General features: G+C 39.7%; 1 protein-coding gene and 1 long non-coding RNA gene across 3 annotated transcripts; both read left to right on the forward strand.

Moving 5' to 3' along the window:
* LOC114549543 (uncharacterized) lies at positions 1-1,998 on the forward strand. The gene is made up of 5 exons (XR_003691564.1): positions 1-69; positions 176-247; positions 588-640; positions 1,433-1,570; positions 1,673-1,998. It is a non-coding gene; the product is annotated as an uncharacterized LOC114549543 (long non-coding RNA).
* A 1,189-nt stretch (positions 1,999-3,187) lies between these two features.
* Positions 3,188-21,705, forward strand: rnpc3 (RNA-binding region (RNP1, RRM) containing 3). 2 transcript variants are annotated; one of them, XM_028570035.1, is made up of 16 exons: positions 3,188-3,370; positions 4,046-4,202; positions 4,293-4,340; positions 4,490-4,599; positions 5,029-5,118; positions 10,391-10,502; positions 11,164-11,232; positions 12,163-12,305; positions 12,528-12,653; positions 13,004-13,146; positions 16,487-16,672; positions 17,766-17,860; positions 18,055-18,113; positions 18,908-19,040; positions 21,387-21,464; positions 21,636-21,705. In XM_028570035.1, the coding sequence occupies exons 1-15, from the start codon at positions 3,237-3,239 to the stop codon at positions 21,453-21,455; spliced, it is 1,674 nt and encodes a 557-aa protein (XP_028425836.1). In that variant the 5' UTR covers positions 3,188-3,236; the 3' UTR covers positions 21,456-21,464; positions 21,636-21,705. The 2 variants fall into 2 exon arrangements, with proteins under 2 accessions (XP_028425836.1, XP_028425838.1); XM_028570037.1 differs by lacking the exon at positions 3,188-3,370 and adding an exon at positions 3,391-3,514.
* The last annotated feature ends 2,382 nt before the right edge of the window (positions 21,706-24,087 follow it).

Raw genomic sequence — 24,087 nt, forward strand, 5'->3', positions numbered from 1 at the left:
TTTTTACAGAGAGGAGGCGGAGGAGGATGGAGGATGGCAAAATTAATCTTCAACCCTCTCATGTAAGAGGTAAATATGAATTTCTTTAATGTTATAATTAGAATGATAGAGATCAATAATTCTTGTTGACCTTTATTCTCTTAAGGTTTTAACAAGTTACTGTTATCTGAATTAGTTTTTTACAGAGAGGAAAGGAGGAGGAGGAGGAGGAGGGCAAAATTAGGCTTAAACCCCTCTAATGTAAAAGGTAAATATCCATTTCTTAGAATGATACAGATGGATAATTCATATTCACCTTGGGCACGTTCAGCACTGACAAAACGTTTATTTATATTAAAACGGGGGTGCATTGAACCCCCTGCTGTGTGAGCAAACCCACTGCCTTTTATTTATTTTTAATGACTTCCTGTTGTCTGCATTTGTTTTTGTTTTTTTAAAGAGAGTATATATAATACAATATAAATATATATTCTGGTCAAAGAGGAAAAACTATTTTTAACCTACATACAGTAGAGACTGATAAATCATATTCATCTTTACTCTCAAGATTTAAACTACTTTCTGTCATGTACATTTGTTTTTTACAGAGAGGAGAGGAGGATGTAAAGGGCAAAATTAAGTGTGAACGCTCATGTGAAAGGTAAATATGATTTTTTTTTATGTTACTATCAGAATGATAGAGATGGATAATTCTTGTTCGCGTCTGTTCTCTATTAAGATTTGAACTACTTTCTATTGTCTGCAATTGTTTTTGTTTTGACATAGAGGAGAGGAAATGTATGGTTTTCAATCCCTATTACATCTGATATATGTTTTATGCCTCGAGCACAATAAAATGCTCGTGAAAAAATATTATTTCACATGTGCAGATATATCAATCAGGAGAGACTTGTTTGTAGATATGCAAAAGATTTAATGTACAAGAGCAAGCTGTACAGAGTATTGGAGATTGAACTCCATCGTTATATTAATACATTTAATATAGGGGTAGGGAACCATGCTGTAAAAATTTACTTTACAAACCTTACGTTGCATGGCATTAGGCAAGGCAAGGCAAGGCAAGGCAAGGCAGCTTTATTTGTATAGCACATTTCAGCAACAGGGCAATTCAAAGTGCTTTACATAAAACATTAAAGAGCAGTTAGAAAACAATTAAAAACAATTTAAAAACATTAATAAACAAATTAAAAACATTAAAAGACAAGAATAAAATTGATAGTGCAGTATAACAATAAAAGTTACAGTGCAGTATAAGAAATTAAAGTTAATAGAATAGATTATTTAAAGAAAAGCAACATCAAAAAGATAGGTCTTTAGCTTAGATTTAGTCATTACTTTACATAACGGTGTGGCTGTTATGATCCTGTGTTTTGGTCTTGTTTTTGGTTGGGGTTTTGTTGTGTTTCTTTTCTCTCTCCTCTCCTTCCTGCAGAGCATGTGTGTGGCAGGCGGCGTGGCTGGCTTCTCCAGGCAGCAGTCAAGGCGCACCTGCTTTCCATCATCTCATCACCCACCCCAGTTAAGCCGGGTCTTCACTCCACTGCTCTGCCAGATTATTCCATCATGTTCGGTAGCTGTTTTTCTGTTCGCTACCAGTTGAATTATATATATATTTTTTATTTTTACCTCCGGTTATTTCTTGTACCCAACCTGTGGATTTTTGTGTGTGCAGCTTTATGTTGGTGCCACGCTGCTGTTTCCAGTTCCTGGTTTTCATCGCCTGTTTTTCCACTCTGCCTCTGAGGACATCTCCCGCAGCTCCCTGTCGCCACTGCTCCTACAAGAGACACTTTTCGTTCAAATCATAGACTGTTAATATTAATACAGTCTACTGTTCAAATACACTTTTTGTACCCTACCATACCAGCTCCGGTTCTCTGCTTTGGGGTCCAACTTTACTAAGATCCTAGCAGTGGCTTCAGTGTGTCTGAGTGAAAGAAAACCATTTTTAATAGTCCAATAAACTAATGTTAACAAATAGATTTAAGTGTTTAATGATAGCAGTGAATAATTATGTTTCTACTCAGTATACTTTTTAACTAATATTTTTGAGGTAGACATTTAAAATATTCAAGTTGGTAGAAGTTGGACATTTTGTGCATGACGGAGGGACTGAACACACTGAGAAAATTCCAGAAAAATAGTCTCATAACAGTGATCAAGGTTTTGCCTCCACACTGAAAGAAACCCGAAACTCCCTCAATAAAACGTCAATCAATGACTCAAACCTTCTGCATCTGGAGAGAATCAGGTTTGCTCTAAAAGACAAGCTGGCAGATTTCAAAAAGTCTTGGTCTCCCATTGTTAAGTTTCTGGGAGGAGCCCACACTGAATTGGACTCTACTCATTTTATTATCATCATCACTTGTTTGTCCACCATTTGTCTGGTTGGTTATGTGTGCATTTGTGTTCTCAGTTCTACCACTTGTTCAAAGCCACTGTAATGCATCACTGTTTCTACTAAACTTGCTTCAATTAAAACATTTGACAGACTTTCACATTCAGATAAGAGTTGTATTTTGAATGTAAAGGTGCCAGAGTGCATTAAAAAGCATAAAAATAGGACTTGTTTATGGAAACAAATTCACCGGGATAAGATAGATAGATAGATTGAGAGATAGATAGATTGACTTTATTGATCCCATACTGGGAAATGACTGTGCAGCAGCAGGTATAATATGCACAACATCCACACAGAATTACAAGAAATAATAATAAAGTAAAATACCAGAACACCTACAAACATATACAAGAGAAATGAAAAACAATGTACAACAAGCATACATAGCCTAGTAGCCTATGTTTAAAAAAGCATGTAGTCTAAACATATGAGTGCGCAATTTGTGCTTTAGTGCAATATTGTAATAAATGAGGTAATGACAGTGTTATCTCACACTCAGCTGTGAAATGTTGAAGAGTTTCATGGCTTGTGGTATGAATGATTTTCTGTAGAGGTCCATTTGACACCAAAGCTGTCAGAGCCTTTTAGGGAAGGTGCTCCTCTGTTGGACCAGTGTGGGGTGGAGAGGGTGGTCGGGGTTATCCATGATAGATAACAGTTTGTTCAGTGACCTCCTCTCCACCACAGCTTCCACATGTCTCCTGTTTGCAGCCAATAACGGAGCCAGCCTTCCTGATCAGTTTGTTCAGTCTGTTTGTGTCGCTGGCTCCGATGCTGCTGCTACAGAGGACAACTTACAGACGGATCCCCCCAGAGGTCAAGGCTAGACCCGCAAATGTCTTCAAATCCTAGATTTGCATACTCCAGTCCATTAGGTGGTGCTATTTGTTATCAACCCGAAATTATCGTTAGAAGAAGAAGAGCCAGGCGGAAGTGTATAGTGCATGGAGCTGGTTGCAGCACAGGCAGGTATGTTATTAAAGATAACCCTTTAGCTTTGAATTATTTGCTTGCAGACATACAAGTGGCTGCATTTATTGTCTTGGAGTCATACAATAATGTAGAGTAGGCAACAGAATAGTTCAAACAACCTGGGAATTCACTGCACGTTACGTAAGCTTCGTTTAGATAACGTTATATTACTGCGCTAAGGTTGGAGCTAACGTTAGCATAGTGTAGTTGTAGTAACGTTACGTGTCTTTATTAAAGAAATGGCAGTTTAACTTTGCCTTGCTGGTCGAAAGACGTACACATTTGATAGAGCATAACTTTGGATATTTAAAAAATGCTTAAGATTGGTCCTGTAATTTGGCAGTATTCCTTTTAAAATGGTTAACACATGACAATAAATGAATGTTACATGTAGCTAGCTAACGTTAACGCTAAGGATGCTTTGCACAGACTTCTGATTACACTTGCAACGTTACTTAGGTTTCTAATATTTTGTCCATCTCATACACGTAAAGGACCAAATTACAGTATAATCAAGACAATTTGAAATGTGTTTACAAGTTCTAGTTATTGCAGGATTGTTGTATTTGATTGCATCACATTGAAAGAGGTTTATACTTTCTGGTCGCTCTTTTGAATGTTGCTGTCTGAGCAGTCTGTAAGTGTGGCCTTTCTCTGTCTGCTATCCCACAGGGAAATGGACAAGAATGAGGAACTGGTCCAAACAAACGGCAGTAAGACACTGCTTATCCGCCACTTACCGGCTGAACTCAGCCAGGATGAAAAAAAGGACCTCTTAAAGTATTTCGGAGCTGAGACGGTCAGGGTCTTCTCAAACACTGGTCGTTTGGTAGGTTGTGCCTCACTAAAAGAGAGCGTTTACGTCTTGAAATTCATTTGAGTTGCTGTCCATTCTGAACAAGCTTTTCTATCTCCACAGAAACATGCAGCCTTTGCATCCTTTAGAAGTGAAAAGTCAGCAGCAAAAGTGAGTTATTTATGCAGTGTTTGTGCTTATGACATTCAGTGAAAGCATTGCTTGCATACATTTAGAGCTAAACAATGATGTAGACTCAATCTAATTTTATCTTCTTCTGTCCTGTATGGTGTGTTCACTCCCCATTACATCTATTTTAGGCTCTTAGCAGACTCCATCAGTTAGAGATTCTTGATCATACACTCGTTGTGGAGTTTGCCAAAGGACAAGATCATGTCACAGTATTAAAGGACCCACCAGTGTCAGACAGGTAAGTTGCTTGAATCATGTGAATAAAGAAACACTGGTAATTTGCTGTAGTTATGAGAAACATTATGTTGCACATTGCAAACGTATGGGCTGTTAACCTGCCTGTGAGATAGAGCCAGACCGTGGTGTCTTTTGTGTGGATCTCAAGATCCTGTTGTAAGTGCCACAGACCAGAAATTATTTCCCACACATGGGTTTTATTTCTAAGTTAGCAAATATACACAAATTGGATTGACCACCAGACTCCCAATTGAAAAAATTAACATTTTAAATGCTGAGAACTGAAATCTAAACCTAGTGCTTGAGTTTAACTTTGAACCTATTCTCATCACCCATTTAAACCGAATTACCAGCATTAAAATATTACCCACAAATGATGGTGAAATGTGCCTCTGAATCCTTTTTGTAACATGTTTACATTTTTCCACAGTGGTAAACGGGGCAGGGAAGAGCAGAAGAAACCGGAAACCAAGCAACCAAACATTCCCCTTACAGAGACCGGCATTGCACCTAGTCTTGGGTGAGTGTTGAATGCATAAAAAGTTTTAATTCCATGGTTGAATGCATGTCCATAAGCATTTTTTTTTAATAGCATTGTGAGTGCTGATTTCTGAATTGCTAAATGGGATGAAACATTCCAACACGGTTTCACAGCAGTTCGTGAAATGGTCACGTTATTTTTAATCTATTGATTTGTGTACAAGAACACGTTTATCTAATTTTTTTTCGTGGTGGCCAGCACGAAATGGGAACCATCTATACGGAGGTTGGGTTTAGGAAAAGATGAACGAGGAAAGGAAACGTTACGCCCGGGGACACGCGACAACAATGGGACTGCGGCAGAGGTTGTGTTTAAGTAAAGAAGAACGGGGAATGGACGCATCACACGCTGGGAGACGGCCGCGGGGGACGCGCGACAATAACGGGACGGTTGTGATTAGGAACGCAACAACGGGGAAACAAAATGCCACACGCGGGCCACGACCCCCAGTCTCTCTCGGCATTTCATGCTACTTGCTACCATAGTCGTGCTGTGATCACGGCATATGCTTCCCATTGAAATACTTTTTTTTTTTTTTAATACATTTTTGTGCTGGCCACCACGAAAAAAAATTTGAAAAACATGCCTGTGTACAAGAATCAATACTGTAGATTAAATAGCGTGACCATTTCACAAACTGCCGTGAGACTGGGTTGGACATTTTCTTCTCTTGATTTCTTTTATGGATGATAAATCTGTAAGGCCGGTTACACACTGTGAGCGTGGTGTTTCTGTTGCGTGTCAGCTGCGTGGATTTTTCTATTTCTTTACACACCAGAAACGTTTCTGACGCGGTGCTGCTGCTGCTAGCCTTGTCTTGACACATGTATGTTTCCCATTGATAAAATTAAATACCATGTTAAACATGAATATATACTGATTTGATTACAGCAAAGACAATGTCAGCAGTATTGACGGCAAAATAGGCTACAGAATATTTCGTTCTGTATTGACAGGTGCAATATTAGAAAATCGATGCTCGAGCCGCTTGTCACGCAGGCAGTGTGTAAGCTCTAACCTCTTAACATGGGAGCCGAAATATAAACAGACACGCCACGCAGCTGACACGCTCGCGCGACGCAACCAGTGTGTAACCGGCCTAAGAGTTTCATAAATTATGACATGAAAGGCCTCAGTTATAGGGCTGAATGATTAATTGCATTTGCAATTAAATCATGGTATGTTTTAAAAATGAGATTTTCTAATCACAAAGGCTGCGATTACACTCTGGTCATGTGACACGCAAGATTAAATAAAGTGTCTGCTAAAGGAAGCATCAACTTGCCAAGTTGCTGCGCAGCATCAGGTTTTGTGCAAAACCTGCCCTGCTAACGTTGCTACCTCACGGGGCAGCACTACTAACCTGTATCATTACAAAGCCATGTACGATAGTTGCATGGCTAAAAAAGTCAGCGTGTCAAGTAAGCGAAATACCACCCGACAGGGATCACTGACCGCGTAAGTGTAACTCCATATGAACGTACTTCAGAACAGAATGTGGAAATTACTTAAGCACTAACCGAGTTTATTGCGAAAGATATGATGCACCTCAATACGGTGACCACGCCTGGGCTCACGGCTTTGATAAATACACTGGAGACGCGGTACAACATGCCCTCCGCACATATTTTATATTCAACTGACGTGGTCAAGCCGTAGGATCACTATGGCTGGCAGTGCCATACTCTTTGTGCACAGTGCACATATACGATTTATACATATTTAAAGACCAGTGTCCAGTAAAGTTCACAGACGGTGTTTAAAAAGTGCATTTCTGCAATCTGCACTTTAGTTTGCGTGATTTGTTACGGACTTTCATATCAATGTTTACAGCAGGTTTCTTTGTCAGCGTTTTTTTTATGGTGTCACGGTAATTATTATGTTTACAAGGCTGGACGTTCAACAAATCAGTCACTGTGATTTAAGTAGTTTATAAATAAATAATATGTCATTCATATAAATTCATGCATCACCTCATTTCATCATAACATACAGGCCTGGCTTACAGGAAGGAACGGTTTGTTAAATCTATCTAAAATTGTGTTTGTCCTACTATACAATGATTTATTGTTTGTCTTTGTTGAATAATAGAGCAGAAATGGAGCTTAAAAAAGAATCGCATTTGAAAACACAATATTAGTTGGGGGAAAATATCGCAATTAGATTATTTTCCAAAATTGTTCCACTCTACTCGGTTATACATTATTGGTGGGTTAGTGGGTCATTCTGTAGTGCATTATAAGTCATGTTCAATTCAATTTTATTTATAGTATCAAATCATAACAAGAGTTATCTTGAGACACTTTACAGATAGAGTAGGTCTAGACCACAATTTACATTTACAAAGCCCCAAAAATTCTAATAATCCCCCCAAGAGCAAGCAGAGCGACAGTGGCGAGGAAAAACTCCCTATTAGGAAGAAACCTCGGACAGACCCAGACTCTTGGTAGGCGGTGTCTGACGATGCCGGTTGGGGGTGTGATGAACGGTGGCAATAATAGTCACTTTAAAGATAAGGAATAGTGACTTCAGATGATAGTCATAGTAGTTCATATCCTATCAGTGCGCTGCAGGGCATTACAGGATGTAGCGTGGCCCAGCAGAGCATGGATGGACGTAGCAGGAAGCAGCAGGGTTCAGCAGGACTTAGCATGACACTGCAGGGCCAGGCAGAGCTTGGCAGGGAGTGCAGCAGGACCACGGCGACAGCTGCAACCAAGATCTTGGTGCCAACGTGCTCCAAGGAAATATGCTGGGTGAGAAAAAATCAAAACACAAGGACTCCGGGGAGTAAACTCCTCAGAGCCCGTTTAGTAACAGGCATCCCGTGGGACGGGATGCACAGAGATGAAAAGTTAGAGGAGAGAGCAGTCAAAGGAAAGAAGAGAGGAGTGTGTCCAAGGAAGGTAGATTCTTAGCTAGCTGACATTAAACCTGGATGAGAATGTTGAATTCTATAATTTCTTCTTGCCTGTCTTCTGTGGTTAAAAGAAAATTATTATATTACATTATGGTAACCTGTTTTGGGCCCTATCTCTCATTACCAAGTCATTACCCACCCACATAATTTATACAATTAAGTGTGTGTGTGTGTGTGTGTGTGTGTGTGTGTGTGTGTGTGTGTGTGTGTGTGTGTGTGTGTGTGTGTGTGTGTGTGTGTGTGTGTGTGTGTGTGTGTGTGTGTGTGTGTGTGTGTGTGTGACGAAAACGTATGTAAACCTGGATGAGAATCTGAGAGCAATAGTCAGAAGCTGTCAGCGGCCTTGTGTCCAATTAGATGGTCAGGCTGCCATTGAGCGCCTGACAGGCCGTCTGTCCTGCCAGTTGGTGGGACCAGGTGGTCTTTGATACCTTTCGCTCCAAAACTGACAGTCTATCCTGCCTTGTGCTGAAATAAAATGTGGATCAGCCAGTACTGTTCACACCTTCTTGATATGATGCAGTTTGCTTGATTATGTATTATTTGTAGTACGGATCAATACTACTCTGTTTATCCGAAGCCCCTAATATGAATCAATTCTAATGAGAGATCCTGATTGGGCTCCATACATGTCTATGCAAATAAATGTGTTATTCTTATTGTGTATAGCAGTAGAGAATTCTGGTGTCCTACAGTTAAAATACTAAGAGACATGTTTTTATTCTGACAAGAATATATTCTGGGATCAAACAAAACAAAGTTTTGTTCTAAAGTAACACTGTCATTAATGCCCTCCAAAAATGCATGTTTTGAATGGTTTTATATAGGGCTGGGCGATTATGGAGAAAATAAAAAATATCACAATATTTTTGACCAAATACCTCTATCGATACTGCAATGATATTGCGGTGTTGACTATTGGTGCTTTCACAAAATATTTAGACAATGAGATTTTTGATGAATAATCATCAGTAATATGGATATAATAAATAAGTGGGCAAAGGCAAATAATAGAACAGCTAGAACAGTCTTGTAAGTTCAGAAAATGACATCACTTTACTGTAATGCAGCCTTTAAAACCAGGAAAAGACAACTTTTTAAACAATTATGCCATTTTACGATATCCAAAATCTAAGACAATATCTAGTCTCATATCACGATATCGATATAATATCGATATATTGCCCAGCTCTAGTTTTATATAGAGACGGAGAGATCGCGCCATGCCCACCGGAGGGGAAAACGACAGTGAGTGGACAGTTTTCCCCTCCGGTGGGGGCGGGACTTAAATGTGCTCTGTCTCAATGGGTTACCTACTGCAGCTTTAATGCATAGAAGGGATCACTACCATGTATTGCATTAAAGCTGCAGTAGGTAACTTTAAAAAAAAAAAAAATATTTGTTTTCATATTTGCTGAAACTGTCGCTATATCCTGACCGTAGTACATGAGACAGAATATCTGTGAAATCTGTCCTCTGCCTTTCCTAGTGCTTTGAATGACATTTGTAAGTTTCCACGGCGGCTGACTGAAAACAACCAATCACAGTCGAGGAGTCGATAACTGCTTGTGAACTCTGGTCAAACAAGGTGGCGCTGATCAAATATGAATCAAACTTACAGCATTGCATATTACCTGCCTCAGATGTTTTCAGAAACATATTTTAGTGTACTATTGTTAGCTGAAATAGTGAGAAAGTTTGTGACCCGGCTGCCTTGTTGAAAACGAGCCAAAACCAAACGCCAACCACTGGCCGGAGCAAACCTTTTAATTTTACAGCTAAACTGATGGAAATTCTTTCATTAATTTTTTTTTTTTTTTTACTTTCCTTTTTTAAGATTGCATTGTCATGTTATTTTTCACCTTGTAGCAAAATATAGTCTGTTCTCCCAAGCATTATTACACAGTTAATTTTCATCTACGTCCCAGCAGAACTAACAGATTTCTTTGTTGTTTGATCTGCCACTTGGCTAGATGACAAACAGTGTACCTTCCCTTTAAGTCTTTGTTTATTAGGCCTCAGTAGATTTAGATTTGTTCTCTCGTGCCATGCAGAGTCTTGGCTTTATAAAAGTTATTATTACACAAGGACAAGCTTTTGTGCTGACAGGGCATGCTGGTCCCAATCTCCCTTAATGGCTGGGTTTCACATTGTGTTGGCTGAGTGCTTGTCATCTAAAGAATAAGCGACCTAACTGAAACTCACCGTCTGGACCACATATTCACGCGTCTCCATTTTTTGGGCATATTTTGTTGTTAAGTGAAGGCGATAGTTGCAGCTACAGAGTTTCCTTTTAAGTAATTTTGTCTTTTCCTCTCACTCTCTCTACAGGTTGAATTTCCAATTGAATCCCACTTTGAAATATTTATACCCCCCACCTTCTAATAGCATTCTGGCAAATATAACACATGTCCTCATGAGTGTGCCAAAGTTTTATGTTCAAGTGAGTATATCATTTTACCTTATTCCAACACCTTCACCTTCTTTTGATATGCAAATGTTGGTAATCTGTGTGTATTGTATTTGCATTTTTTTCGTCTTTTCATACTCTCCCGCTATTCAAACTTTCATTTATTGGGAAGCAGGAATTTGTCCAAAAAATGCAAATGTGATAGCATTTCCAGCCTTCAAATTCATATTGTAAAATGGAGATATAAATATCCCAGAGGTTTTTTTTGAACTGTATCCAACCTCTTAAAGATCAAACAGAAAACATTTGCCTTTTAAATTTCAATTTGGGGAGCAAGTATTAATAATAAACCATAAGTGGGAGGCATGAGTTATGGGTTTAACATTTCCCTGGGAGCTGTGCTGCCTGGATTTACATTGCTGGTACTTCCAGCGTTGGCGTCTTGGTGGTGCTAGTGTGTTGCAGAGAAGCCGCCTTCACACCCAGCCTCACCACTGGTATCTCACCTCAGCCTCAATCTCAGCTTGAGCCTTGTATTTTAAATGGAAATGCAAAAGCCTTGCAATCTGTTTTACATAGGCTGCCTGTTTTGAGAGAAGCAGTATATTTATACTACCAGCTCCCACCCAACTTTTGGTGTGAATCTTTAGATACAACTATCACTGTTGTAACAGTCCTATCTCCAATTATACAGGTACTACATCTGATGAACAAGATGAATTTACCATGTCCGTTTGGCCCAGTCACTGCCAGACCCCCCATGGTAAGCTTGTATACATTATTATTGGATAAAGATCAACCGGCTGTGTTGTTATAAAGAGGCCAGTATTCAAATGTGTGTCAAAGAAGATGTGTGAAAGGAAGGAACTCAACTATTGAGGTCAACCAGCTCCTATCTTTAAAGGACCCTCAGCAAACAGTGGCTTATTGATTTAGTAGTAACACTCGAAAGATTCCATGTAAAAATAGAAATTAAAGTTTCCTAACTGCAGCCGCAGAAGCCTGTGTGTGAGCATTTGGATTATGTGAGTACAGTGCATGGAAAGCCCTGAGTACTGAAGGCAGACAGTGGACAAGCGTGTTTTTATATGAATCTGAAACTGTGCGGAGAAGGATGTTCCTCTTTTTGATTGGATGTTTAAAATGCCAGTTTAAGTGAAAAATCTCTTGGCAACCGTATAACCTTTCCTTGGTCCAGCTCTTAAAAGGTGAACATTTACGGTTTTGCTTTGTCTTACTTGAGATTAAAATGACTTTCTTCAGCTTCTCACTCTTTTTATGACAAAATAAGCAATTAGAAGACATCACCTTGGGCTCTCGGTAAATTGTGATTGACACTTTTCAAGAATCGAATGATCCATTTAAGAAATAATCATCACATTTATTGTTAATGAAAATACCGCCCTTTAAATATCACTACCTATCACAGACATCATATTGTTGGTGTGGGTAATATTTAAACACTTTGCACAAGTTTTAAAATGTTGTAAATGTAATTTAAATCGATCACCCCTACTGTGATAATGAATATGTGGCCGGCCATGCCTTAATAGTGTTATCAATTATACTGCTTCGATGAATCCCAGTTTTGACCACTACTTACCAGGTACCCTGGCAAAGACTACGCTCTGAAGTCTGTCAGTTCAACACAGAGGCATTTGTAAGCAAAGCCATGTTGTTTTGTTTCCTGCAGTTTGACGTGTTGCCTCCTGCGCCTCCCTTCCCCATGCCTCCTCCCTTCCCTCCTGATTATCCCCCACTACCAGAGGAGGAGATGGAGCTGTCCAGTGGACAAGAGTCGGAGTATGAGAGTGGAGAAGACGAAGACAAGGAGAGGTAAAGAGCAGTTAAAGAGGACTCTCCGCATAAACATTTTATTGAGACAAAGGAATTGACTTTTTTTTTTCTTTCATTACTCTGCCAGTAGATCCAGTGTGTTAATGTATCATTCAGAAGTTAAAATGTTTTAAGTGGTTTGAAGGGAAATGTATTTAAATTCCAGTGGGTGGGCAATTTTATTTCCCCCCCCCCTTATTCCCTATGCTTGCTTTATTTCAGGATTGTTCGTCTGATGGGCCTGGTCAACCAAGCATGCAAGAGACCCTTGAGACCAAAAACAGCTTCAAAGAGAAAGAAGCCCAAGATCAAGGATCTACTCTATGCTCCCAAACCAGACTCTCAGAGGTACACCAAAGGCACTCATGCATGTTCCAGTCCTCACACATAGACAGTATTCATGGGCAGCTTAAAAAGCAGGACAAAAACCTCCTAGGCAATAAGTCTTTCTCATAAAGACAGCCTTCTGTGGCTCAGAGACTTATTGTTTCAGCAACACATACACACTTAATGAACAGAAACTATAAATACACCCACAGCTCAGTGTCTCGAGGCTACATGTATGTGGACTGGGAAATATTTCTGGTTGACCAGAACAAAATATCTCAATACTTAAGCCACTCAGGAGCCAGGTTTATTGTTGGGGCATTTTAGAGGCTGCTGTTGAGGGGAGTGGTGATTGTCTCTTCTGTCCTCAGTGCTCCAGTGCTGCAGCCCTCCGATGTGTTTGAGCAGCCCCACCCCGCCGGGCAGAAGAAAATTGAATTCCACATTTCGGTTCCAGAGGTGGCAGCCGTAGTGGAAGGAAGTGGGCCAAGTCAACCTGATGATGAAGGCAGAGGTGAGGGCTCTGCTTCCCTATTTTGACACTTGCGTCAGTTTATGATTATTTTCATAACTACGTAGTCTGTTGATTTATTTTTATTAATTCATTAATCGTTTGCTGACTGTGAAAAGTGGCCATCATCACAATTCCCCATAGCCCAAGGTGATGTCTGTAAAGTTCTTGCTTTGTCTAAACACCAGTTCCAATCCCCCAAAATACTCAATACGCAATGATATAACAGAGAAAAGCAGCAACTCCTCATGTTTAAGACTATTTGGCCTTTGTGCTTATAAATAGATTACTCAGGTTCTGGTTAATGACCAGTTAAAATGAAGTTTTCCTCTACGTTATATGGCACTTTGCTGGGAGTAAACCATAGTTAATGTTAAATCAGGAATGCACTTGCCCCATCAATGAAATCTGTAGGATTTGTAATAAGTTCATGAGATATATTGAATCAAGGGCTTCAACTGACAATTATTTTCATTCACCTGACTGTGGGATTATCATCTCTATAAATGACTTGGTCGATTTAAGGTCAACGTCGACCCATTATCAGTATGGCCGATTATTGGCTGCGATTTTCAGCATTTTCCGATTGTCTGAATTGTGTTTTTTGTTTTTTTTTATTGCTGATGCGTGCGGCGCAGTACTGAAACAGTTTCTTGCCTGCTTGCTTTTCGTAGTTAGGTTGCAAAAATATGTAGGTTCTCCTACGTTCGTAAGCGAGTACTCAGAGAAACTTCTTTTCAACCACCGCCTCTGTTTAACTGCGAAGCTTCGAATATATTCAAATATTTCTCACCGAAGCTTCGATGCCCCCAAAATAGTATTCGGGACAGTCCTAGTTAGTAGAGACTTCAGTCTGCCCCAATCTTGATAGATGCACTACAGAAAAGGTCTGAAAGTGCTGCAAAAGTTGCCTTTTGCAGCATTTAAATAAACATATGCTTAAAGGCATTTAAACTATGTTTTGGTTTGGACTTTGCATTATTTTAAATTATGACACTAGGCTTTTCACTTTTACTGCAAATGTATATTGGTTGCAAATATGAGTTATCGCCCCTGAAAAAGCCATATCATCCTTAGTTAGAGTATCTTGGGAAGGAATTTAGTGCCTATACAGATTAGGGCTGGACCAAATAGGCAAAATTGTATTAAGTAACACAAAAAGGCTATTTTTACAATTGGCTAGTAAATATAAATCATACCAATACTATAGTCAGCACATACATTTGAGGGGGGGGGGCTCTGTATAAAAAGTGCACTGCTTTCTGTCTTTTGAGCAAGATAGGCACCGTAAGGATTTGATTAATACTATACATCATGTTTATTATCACATTGAAGCAGAAAATGGTTTGATACTGCTACTGACATAAGTTAAAGCCCGTACCATGGGTGAAGTCAGAGCCAAGTGTTGCACAGCAGTATATCACAGCAGAAACTGGCACCGAAAAGGTTTTTACCATTATCTGTATGAGAAAATGTCATTGGGGGCACAGTCTGTGTTACTTGTCAGCTGTGCAGTTCCCCGTTTGCCTTATCTCCCTTCTCTCTAGCTACAACTTCACTCCCTGCCAAGCCCCTGAGAAGTAAAATAGATCTCAAAGTCAAACACAAAAGATTTTCTAAAGGCAGGGGAAAGATAAACTATGACAGGTGGCTTTTTGGATTAGTCTTGTTTTGGGGAAGGGGGGAGGGGGTGAGCCGATAAACAAGCTATTTAAATGGAAAGGGGAGGTGGGGGACAGATAAGGAGGAGGATCATTTTGAAAGCAGTGATCTAGTTCTCTGCCGAGAGTGTATCAGAAAAACTCCCCAACACTTCTTGCTCCAGTGCACGCTCACATACACCTTATGTGGATGACAAGCTTTTTCCCCCTCCCTGGATTTGTAAAGGCTCACTGCTCTTAGTAATTTCATCTACAACGTGTGTGCACTCCTCAAAAGTCTGCCAGAGTTATCCTTCCCACTGCCTTTCAAACCCATGTTTGCAAAACAGGATTGGATTTTGATTTGAATACAGTTCTTTATATGACATAGACTGATGTGCTTATGCCTCACTCTCCAGACCTTTCAATTATCAGTGCAACCAATGTGACAGCATTTATCATATTAAACCCCAACAAAAGAAATCCTTATTAGGGCTGCAACTAAGGATTTTTTTTTTTTTTTTTTTTAACCAATTATATGCATCTGTCGATTATTTTCTCAATTGATTGATTAGATGTTTGGTCTATAAAATTTCCGAAAATGGTGAAACATGTCAATCAGGGTTTCCCAAAGCCCAACCCCCAATTTCCACCGGGCTGCGTAACGTCTGCGGATCCGCTCCGGAACAGTGGCGGAGTCAATAGCTTTCCATTCAAGTCAATGTGTGTATTTCCACTGGCTGCAGAACGGCACAGCTCGGAGCAGCAGGAGCAGATACGCAGAGCTTCTATTTTTGTCGGACGCCGGAGAGCTCCGCAGCAATTCAGTGCGGGACAGGAAATTGAGCACAGAAACAAAATAAAACATCCAGTTAATTTTCAAAATAAAATACACCGTGCTCACGGCGGATCATATTTCCCTGCATTACACCTTGAAAACACAGCACAGAGTTGTTTCCCCTCTACTTCTCTGGATGCAAACGAACTGTTGTTTTTTGTGGGTCCTCGTGACTACAGCTGTCAGTCATGGCCGCAGCCGTGCCGCAACAAATCCGGGCCTGGTGGGTATTGAAGGACGGCGGAGCACGGAGCAGACACGCAGCGGAGCCAGTCCGATGACGTCCTCAAATGTCTCGTTTGTCCACAACTCAAAGATATTCAGTTTACTGTCACAGAGGAGTGAAGAATCTAGAAAAATTCACATCTAAGAAGCTGGAATCAGATATTGTCTTACTTACTAAACCCGATGAATTGATTATCAAAATAGTTGGCGATTTAATATAATAGTTGGTAACAACTAATCAATTCATAATTGCTGCCCTAATCATTATTTTCAACTCAAATCAGTTTATATTGATGCCACGGTTAGAAGTCTTCAAAATCAATATGTTAAACTAATTGTGACCAAGATGTGATTTGCTTCCACTTTCCCATCCTGAGCTTGTTTGGTTTAGTGAAGAGGATAAACATTGCGGAAGTGTAGTGATTTAATTCACCATCTGCTATTGTTAGACACTTTGAAAACTTCCATCTGTCTTTGAGGTAGAGTGTCCTCTTCCGGTTTTGTATCCTAAAGAAATCCAGTGTGCATCCAACGTAGTGGCACATAATATGAAATACAGTTTAGCTGCTGCCTGTGTTTTTTTTTTTTTGCCAGAATGAATGTAATGTGGTAGCCTTAACCAACCCCTGTGTCTCTTCAGAAGTGGCTGAGAGGGAGCTCAGCCCCAGCAGCAGTCAGGAGGTGGCAGAGGCCGAGGGTTTCGGGAAGCTTTACCCCAGCGCCCAGGCGTCCCAACAGCAGGAGGAGCACAGCGACGAGGAGCAGGATCTCCCCTCAGACGTCATCTCCAGAAAGGAGCTGGAGAAAGGACGGCTGTCAAGAGATGGTAAACATGACCTTTTTAAGCATCCCTGTGAATCAGCGGTTGGCACGGTCCACTTACAGCAAGGAAGGCTCTTGGGCCAAACTATGGGGCCATTATGGGTGGAGTTTGCATGTTTTTCCCATTTTTGTGTAGGTTTACTGTGTGCTTCCATTTACTCGCACCCTAAATACATGGATGTCAGTATCAGGAAAGCGATATCATTGGCATTGGTTTAAAAAAAAAAAAAAAAAAACAGCCCTTAAGACTTTAGTTTTCAAACCTGAGAAGAAAAAACATTAAGATAAGATAGACTTTATTGATCCCACATTGGGGAAATTCCCTTATCACAGCAGCTCAAATGCAACACAACAAATCAGAAAAATCAGAAAATAATGGTAATTGAATTACAGGAAGCCATACATGGTTAGGGAAATGCTTCCAATAATAATCCAACCATCTTTGTATTAATGCTGTATATTGCAGGTTGATCCTGTACCACAGTAACCATATCAACTGGGAAGAAAAAAATAACGATTGCATTTTCTGTTAACATTCTTCTTCCCTATTACAAATCCTGTTCTGTGTAGAAGTGATGCAAGAAGAATGGAAGCAGTGGTTGTTTGAAATGCATATTAGAGAGATTTGGCAGGCAGCGTGAGCAGTGAGAGCCATCATCGCTGGACAAAAAGGAAAACGAATCCTGTTTGAATAGTGCTTTGGTTCTAAAATGTAATTTCTGAAACCCTTCGCCACCTGAATCAGTGTTTGGGGATAGTTGGATTTTTTTTTTTTTTTAAACTTATTTCTGTAACGTAAATCTAAAAACTAAATAAAAGTCAATCACTCTACTGGAAGTGTACATATATGTGGTAAAATGAACTGGCTGCTAGGTGCTCGGATCAAACGTAATCATTGCTTTAATGTCTCACACATCTCTAGCCTAGTTCTTCAGTCCACTCGGTCTTCAAATAAAACATTGAGTGAATGGTATTGAGTTGCAATGACTTTGAATTTGGCTTTATGTATGTATAGGCAGCTCTGTGATGGTCCTTTGTACCTGTTTTTGAAATGCACCGTGCATCAAATTTTTTTCTTCTTCTCTCTTTTCAAACAGAGATAAAAAGGATGTCTGTGTTTAAAAATTATGAACCGGGTGAGCCAACCTGCAGACTGTACGTGAAGAATATTGCAAAGCAAGTGGAAGAGAAAGTAGGTACATTTATAGCACTTGACCCACTTTGGTGTACTGGATATATGGTGCTTTATTCTGGAGTTTTCATTTATTGCTCTAGACAATTTCCATGTCATCATATTGTCATTCAGTGTCAAAGTTACATTTTGCAATGGTGTTTTAAGATGATTTTTAAGACTATTTGTCTTAATATTCATCATTTGTCTTCCAGGACCTGAAGTACATCTATGGGAGATATGTCAACCCTTTGTCAGAAGCCGAGAGAAACATGTATGTAAACAGCAATCCACGTGATCTTGACCTTATTGACGTGGCTTGCGTGTCACTTCACCCCATCCGATCTTCATGAGCTATTTTTGACTCTGGCAATTTGTCACTTTCCTTTGAGAGTTTGTAGTAATTCATGCTGACTGTGTGTTGTTATTACTAAGTATCTAACCTGACATAGAGATCACGAGGGACATTTTATGTTTGTGCATCAGCAGTACTTCAAATGAATATTCCATCTGAGTCATCAAACCGAGCTTATGTCGAGTAGAGGCTCTGAACACAGATGTAGGTGATTAAAAAAATTGTAGATGTAGGTGATTATTTATTTTTTTCCCTGCTTGAGGGTTACTACAGTTTATGTCAGTTAGTGAATTTCTTACGAATAAACATGTATGCAGATAATCCTAAACAGTGTTACCACATCTTCACCCAAAAGTCTGCAGGTTTTTAACTTCAGCCAAACACAGACCGTACTGAACAGTTGCGTATTGATATGCAAAATTCATGTTTCGATCGGTCCTGCGGTCAATTTCACCTAAACGTAGGTTGCTGTCATTAACCCTGTATTCATGTTGATTTTGTCATGACATCATAAAATAATGATTGGGTCAGTCTGGTTGTCTGTGGCAGTGTGGCACATGATTGACAACCAGTGTTTTTATGTGGTTACAGAAGCAGCAGATAAGATCTTCCTCTTTTAACTCTGAATAGCTTCATCACAATGTTGACTCTGCTAGGCTGCGAGCCCGGAGTGATAATCATGTGTCCCTGCTTTGGTTTTTTTTTCCCCTCAGGTTTGACATTGTGTTAATGAAGGAGGGGCGGATGAAAGGGCAGGCCTTCGTAGGACTCCCCAGTGAGCAGAGTGCAGAGAAAGCCCTGCGGGAAACCAACGGCTACGTTCTCTATGACAAACCCCTCGTCGTCGTATCCTTTTACTCGCTCTCGCAAGATGAAACAAGGACGAGGTTTTCTAAGGAGTGGAAATCCAAGTTTATTTAATAGGGTTCAGTTATTTGGAGGAGTTGGACGCATCTGTATACGAATAGTTCGTTTTACTGGTACAATGTTTTTTTTAAATGATTAGTTACCCAAAAAAGCTATTCAATGAGAGGAATGTCCATTTGCAAACTTAAGCTGTTAGTGGAGACACATTTTTTTTTGGAAAACAGTTCCCCTAAAACACAAAACTAATATGTACTTAGCAAGTCTGGGTTCACTTTGTTGTGTAATATCCACCTCCTGTTCCATCTCACTAGGCCATTTTATATTGAATTTATGAGACGTAACACAGTGTGTTTATAGTACATGGAAAGTTTATCCCACAAGAGACCTCTTGAGAAAAGAAGGATTTAGACCTGGTATATACTAATGCACTGAACATACTTAATGGGTCAGTTAAGAGGTGGTGTGTGATGATTATTAGGTGGACACCTACCATCACAGATGTGTGGTTGGCTTTGGTCCTCCATGCCTTCCGGAGGATGAGGACTAATTTCTGGCAGCCCTGCCCCACCACCTGCTCTTCCTCAGCCCAACACTGATAATTGCACGTCAACCTTTTGAACTTGTCTAATGGAACAAGGCTATTGAATTTGATGGCGTTTTAACGTGCACCCCCATAACCAATTAGCACAGCGACAGCATGTTCATCTACGAGTTCAAAGAATAAACAGCAAAGTCCTGCATCTAGCTATATTCCAGGTAAGGTGACTGTTAGTTTAGACATTTAGTCAGCATTCAGCCATTTAAGAGGCGGTTTGGAAGCTTGAAATTTGCTTTGCTAACTAGAGTATGGTGGTTTATAGAGTTTTAGGCATTGTATGTTGGATGCACAAACTGCTGGCAAATGTGTTCGCTTGATAAAGGGGCTCTGTAGTTTCCTGTGTATCCCCGTGTTTAGGTAAGCTATCTGAAGCTGTGTGGGAATCCGAGTGGGAATGGCAGGCTTCCCCACTACCAATAATTACTACTACTTGAAGTAATAACTGAAGACAAATACATTAAATGGCTTATGCCAACCATTAATGGTATCAAAACTGAGGGGGCACCTGGATAGCTCCCCTGGTAGAGCAGGAGCCCGTATATAGGGGTTTGCTCCTCGAAGCAGCAGCCGCAGGTTTGGCTCCGCCCAACTGAGATTGGAATTCATGAAATTCTTAGGGATTATAACTTTAAATGGGTAGTGACATGAAGCAGCCAGCCAAGAAGAGCCATTTTTTTCCTTTTGAATTTTATTATTTTTTGTATACGTTTTTGCTGGTGTTGCACCGTTAAGAAAAAACTGTACAGCTGGTATAAATATACCACTGCAATTGTGCTAAAATGTAGCAAATAGAACTCTAATAATAAGGTGGACTTGGAATGATTTTGTGGTTTTATTCTATTTGGAGTGTCACTGGAGGTTCATTTTTGGTAGAGATGTCTTTTTAAGCAGTCATAGTCAGAGGACAGCCGGTGTCAGTTTAGATTCCCTATAATGATTTTTTCAGCGCTAGCTGGAGACTGCGGTATGGCACTTGCCAGAGAATCCTCAAACAGCCTGCTACTAAAATTATTGAGCTGGAAGAACAACATGCTAGTAGTTTTTAAAGTGTAAGGTTTATTAAGAGACAGCACTTTGACAGCCTTTCACACATCTGGCTCATCTCCCTTTTATTTAACATGGTCACATTGGCTGAACATCTGCAATCTATGTGTATGACAGTAGCTGTCACTGAGTAAGTCTTAAAATGTCCATTTTTGGCCAGTAGTCTTCTGGCATCTATGAGCAAACAGCTGTGACCTTTTCTCAAATTAAATTCATATGAGTCGGCAAGTGTCACAAGGAAGAGGTCCCCTGTGGCTTAAAGCTGCCGCATACAGCTCTGGGAGTAAAACATGATCGTATATATGAGTATGATATAAAATATTAGTCTGTGGTTTTCCATCTTTTGAAGCGCTGCTGAAAGCTGAAATTGGCTTTTCAGCAAGGTTGCGTTTTTTTTTGTATATTTTCTGTGGTGCTATTGGTGTTTTACATTTGTAGAGAAAGAAAGCTATGCATTTGTTGATGCCCAAATTACAATTAGAAAGGTAGAGATTCCTAATGGGACCAGATGAAGGAGCAGATGTGTTGCCTGTATGGGATTATATTTTTGTTCAACAAGCCTTACTTAAAAGCAGCTAAAAGTCTTTGCCTGAAAAGGAAGATACTTTATCAAGTGAGAGTAAACCTTTTGCCCATTTAATGGAAATGTTTATTGCCTACGGACCTTAACTATAAATTCACAGCAATTTGCTAGATCTGCCAGACCAAAAGAAGACAACACAGTTACCAAGAGAGGACCAAAACAACGATGAGCTCAACAGGTGAGTAAGACCCTAAAGCATTTGGTGAGGCAAAAAGAGAATATTCAAATGAAAACCGATTCCTCATTACGTCATAGTGTGTCTGTTCTGTGTGTATATATAGAACAAGCCTTATTATTCTTGTAATGGTGTTTTCTTTTTACATTTGTGTTTACACTTTATTTATTCAAGATGCCAAGACTTGATATTGTGGCCCAGCAGAACCATTTGTATCCTTATTCTGGCATATATCCTTTGGAGAAAAAAAAAAGAAAATGGGGCAGTTTATTTGTAGTTATCGTGGCCCATTTGGAACTTGAAACAACTTGACTTGTATTCATGTAGTCTAAATTTAAAACAAGTACCATGCTTTGTTTATGTAGTTTATTGTCTTTTACAGTACGTTCTCTGAAATACTTTAAGTGTAGACTCTTTAAACCTGTGCTATTTTGGAGTCTCTCAAACTTCTCTTTACACTTCTCTCTGCCTTGTTTGACTGAATTTCAGGTGATGGTCGTCAGATGTCATCCTCTTCTTTTCTAACTAAATAAAAAAAAATATATTTTATTAAGATAATCTTTTGTCATGTTTTCTTCCAATCACAGCTTCAAACATATGTCACCATGTGTGGGTTCACTTCAGTCATAACTGATTATCTTAAGGCCCAAACTTAAATGTCCTGACAGCAGCGTAAACACAGACTGGGGAAAGCTATATGAGATCTAGATTGGCTGTGCAGCAGATGGTAGGCTGTCAACACAGTGGAAAAACCACAGTCCTGAGGAGACCGCAAACAAACCAAACCGACTGCAGTCTGTGGGAAATTGCTTAGACTGGGTTAGCTTACCTTTACAATCCCTGCATGGCCCCATCTGTGTGATAATAGAGAGTAAACCTTGGAGGGTGAACTTCTCCCCCCAGCAGCCATCATAACTGAAGATTTGGAAATCAAATTGGTTTTTGTCCTCTTTTGGTGTAAGCAATACTGGGAGTGTACTTTGCGCATGTCAATCACAGCTAAGTTAAAGTTTGGGATGTCTGATCTTTAAGATGTCTAATGAGGGAACACATTGAATTGTGGTGTTTTTTTATTATTATTATTATTATGCATCAGGTTCCTTCAGTGGCAACACTGTATCTTCCCATATTTTAGCTGGGAGCTGAAAAAGGTCTTCGTTCTGAATTTGCCCACTCAAAGTAATAGAAATGTGACCATCAGAGAAACTAAATCTCTAAAAAGATTGGCCCGATTTAATGAGCTTGATGTCCAGCTGAAACTAAATAATTCTCTAAACTCTCAAATGATAGGTCACGTTGGCCTTTGTGCCTCAGATGTTTCAAGTGTCCTGGTTTGCTTTCTTGTTTGCCAATCCAGTCATGTGTTGGTGGTGCCATGCATTTGCTTGCTAATGCTGTTTTAGGTTAAAAAAAACAACAACTTTAAAACTGCATTTGGAAAAATGTACAGTGGAATTTTGTTGCATTTAAAGCAGTGTGAGTACTAGGGCGTAGAGTCTTTGTGGTACTGTAAGATGAAGACTTTGACACAACAAACCCACTTTAGTTTAATTTAAAGTTCCAAATTTCACAAATGTGATGTCTAATGATTTATTGTATCTCTCATGATGCATCTAACAGTCGTTACCTTATCTGAACCTCATCCTGGTTGACCAACTTTTCTTAGTTGTGTTGCAGCTCAGACGTCCCGTGGCTCTAAAATCAAACTAACTGCTACATTTGGAATCCCTTTTCAGAATATGTGAATGATATTACTGCATGGAAATAATTCAGAAAGTAGCTATTTGAATTAACTGACAAGCCAAAAGGCAGCAATATCATCACAGCTCTTGTCATGTAGCCTTTGTTGTTACACATGTCCCAGTTCAGAAGTGTTTAAAAGAAAGTCGGTCTCCTTTAGAAGAAGGCATATTGCGCTATAAAAACCTCCTTGTAATGGATTCTAATTTAACTACCAATTGTACACTTATATAAAATTGTTCCGAAAAGTCCTCCTGTCTCTCAACTATAATGCAGATCATTAAATGCAAAGCTCATTTGCACACACTGCTACCACCTACTAACTGTTGGAATGTGTAATCTGTATGCCAGTGTTATGCTGACCTTAAACCAAACGCCATTTCAAGCGATTCCACTTTTGCGGACAAATTTTCAATATTGGAATGAAATTCTTAGTCTTGCTAGAGTCCAGGTTTGCTCATGTCGTCTCAATCGTTTCGTGTGGTAGTCATAAAACTCAGTCCGAGCTGTCCTAAGTCTGCGCTTTTCCCATCTTGATGTTCCGACAAAATCAAACGTGTTTGATATTATCTTAAGTTTTAAGTCTTGGTAGTACGATCTTCTATTCTGTGACAAAAAACTCATTGACTTTATGACAGATTGTCTTAAAATGTGAGATGGTGTCAGACTTTAGTCTTTTCAAAGTGTTTTCAGAGTCTTCTAGTGTATGGTAGTCATTATTTGACACAGCTCAGACAACTTGCATCACATACTGTAGCCATGTTTCATCAGATTTCCACTTCATGTGAGAGCATAGTGACTGCATGATTTAACAGGATAATCTGCACGTGCAACAATGGTGGGTTAATGGGGTGTGATTGTTTGATCCTGCAAAGGGGTAATCACC

The sequence above is a fragment of the Perca flavescens genome, chromosome 22 (assembly GCF_004354835.1).
Source record: "Perca flavescens isolate YP-PL-M2 chromosome 22, PFLA_1.0, whole genome shotgun sequence".
Taxonomy (NCBI): domain Eukaryota; kingdom Metazoa; phylum Chordata; class Actinopteri; order Perciformes; family Percidae; genus Perca; species Perca flavescens.

Excerpts from the sequence above, each read along its gene's own strand:
- rnpc3 (XM_028570035.1), top strand. The coding sequence starts at position 3,237 with ATGTCTTCAAATCCTAGATTTGCATACTCCAGTCCATTAGGTGGTGCT. Across the intron at positions 4,203-4,292 it reads TCTCAAACACTGGTCGTTTG|AAACATGCAGCCTTTGCATC; the intron begins GTAGGTTGTGCC and ends CTATCTCCACAG. Across the intron at positions 12,306-12,527 it reads GAAGACGAAGACAAGGAGAG|GATTGTTCGTCTGATGGGCC; the intron begins GTAAAGAGCAGT and ends GCTTTATTTCAG.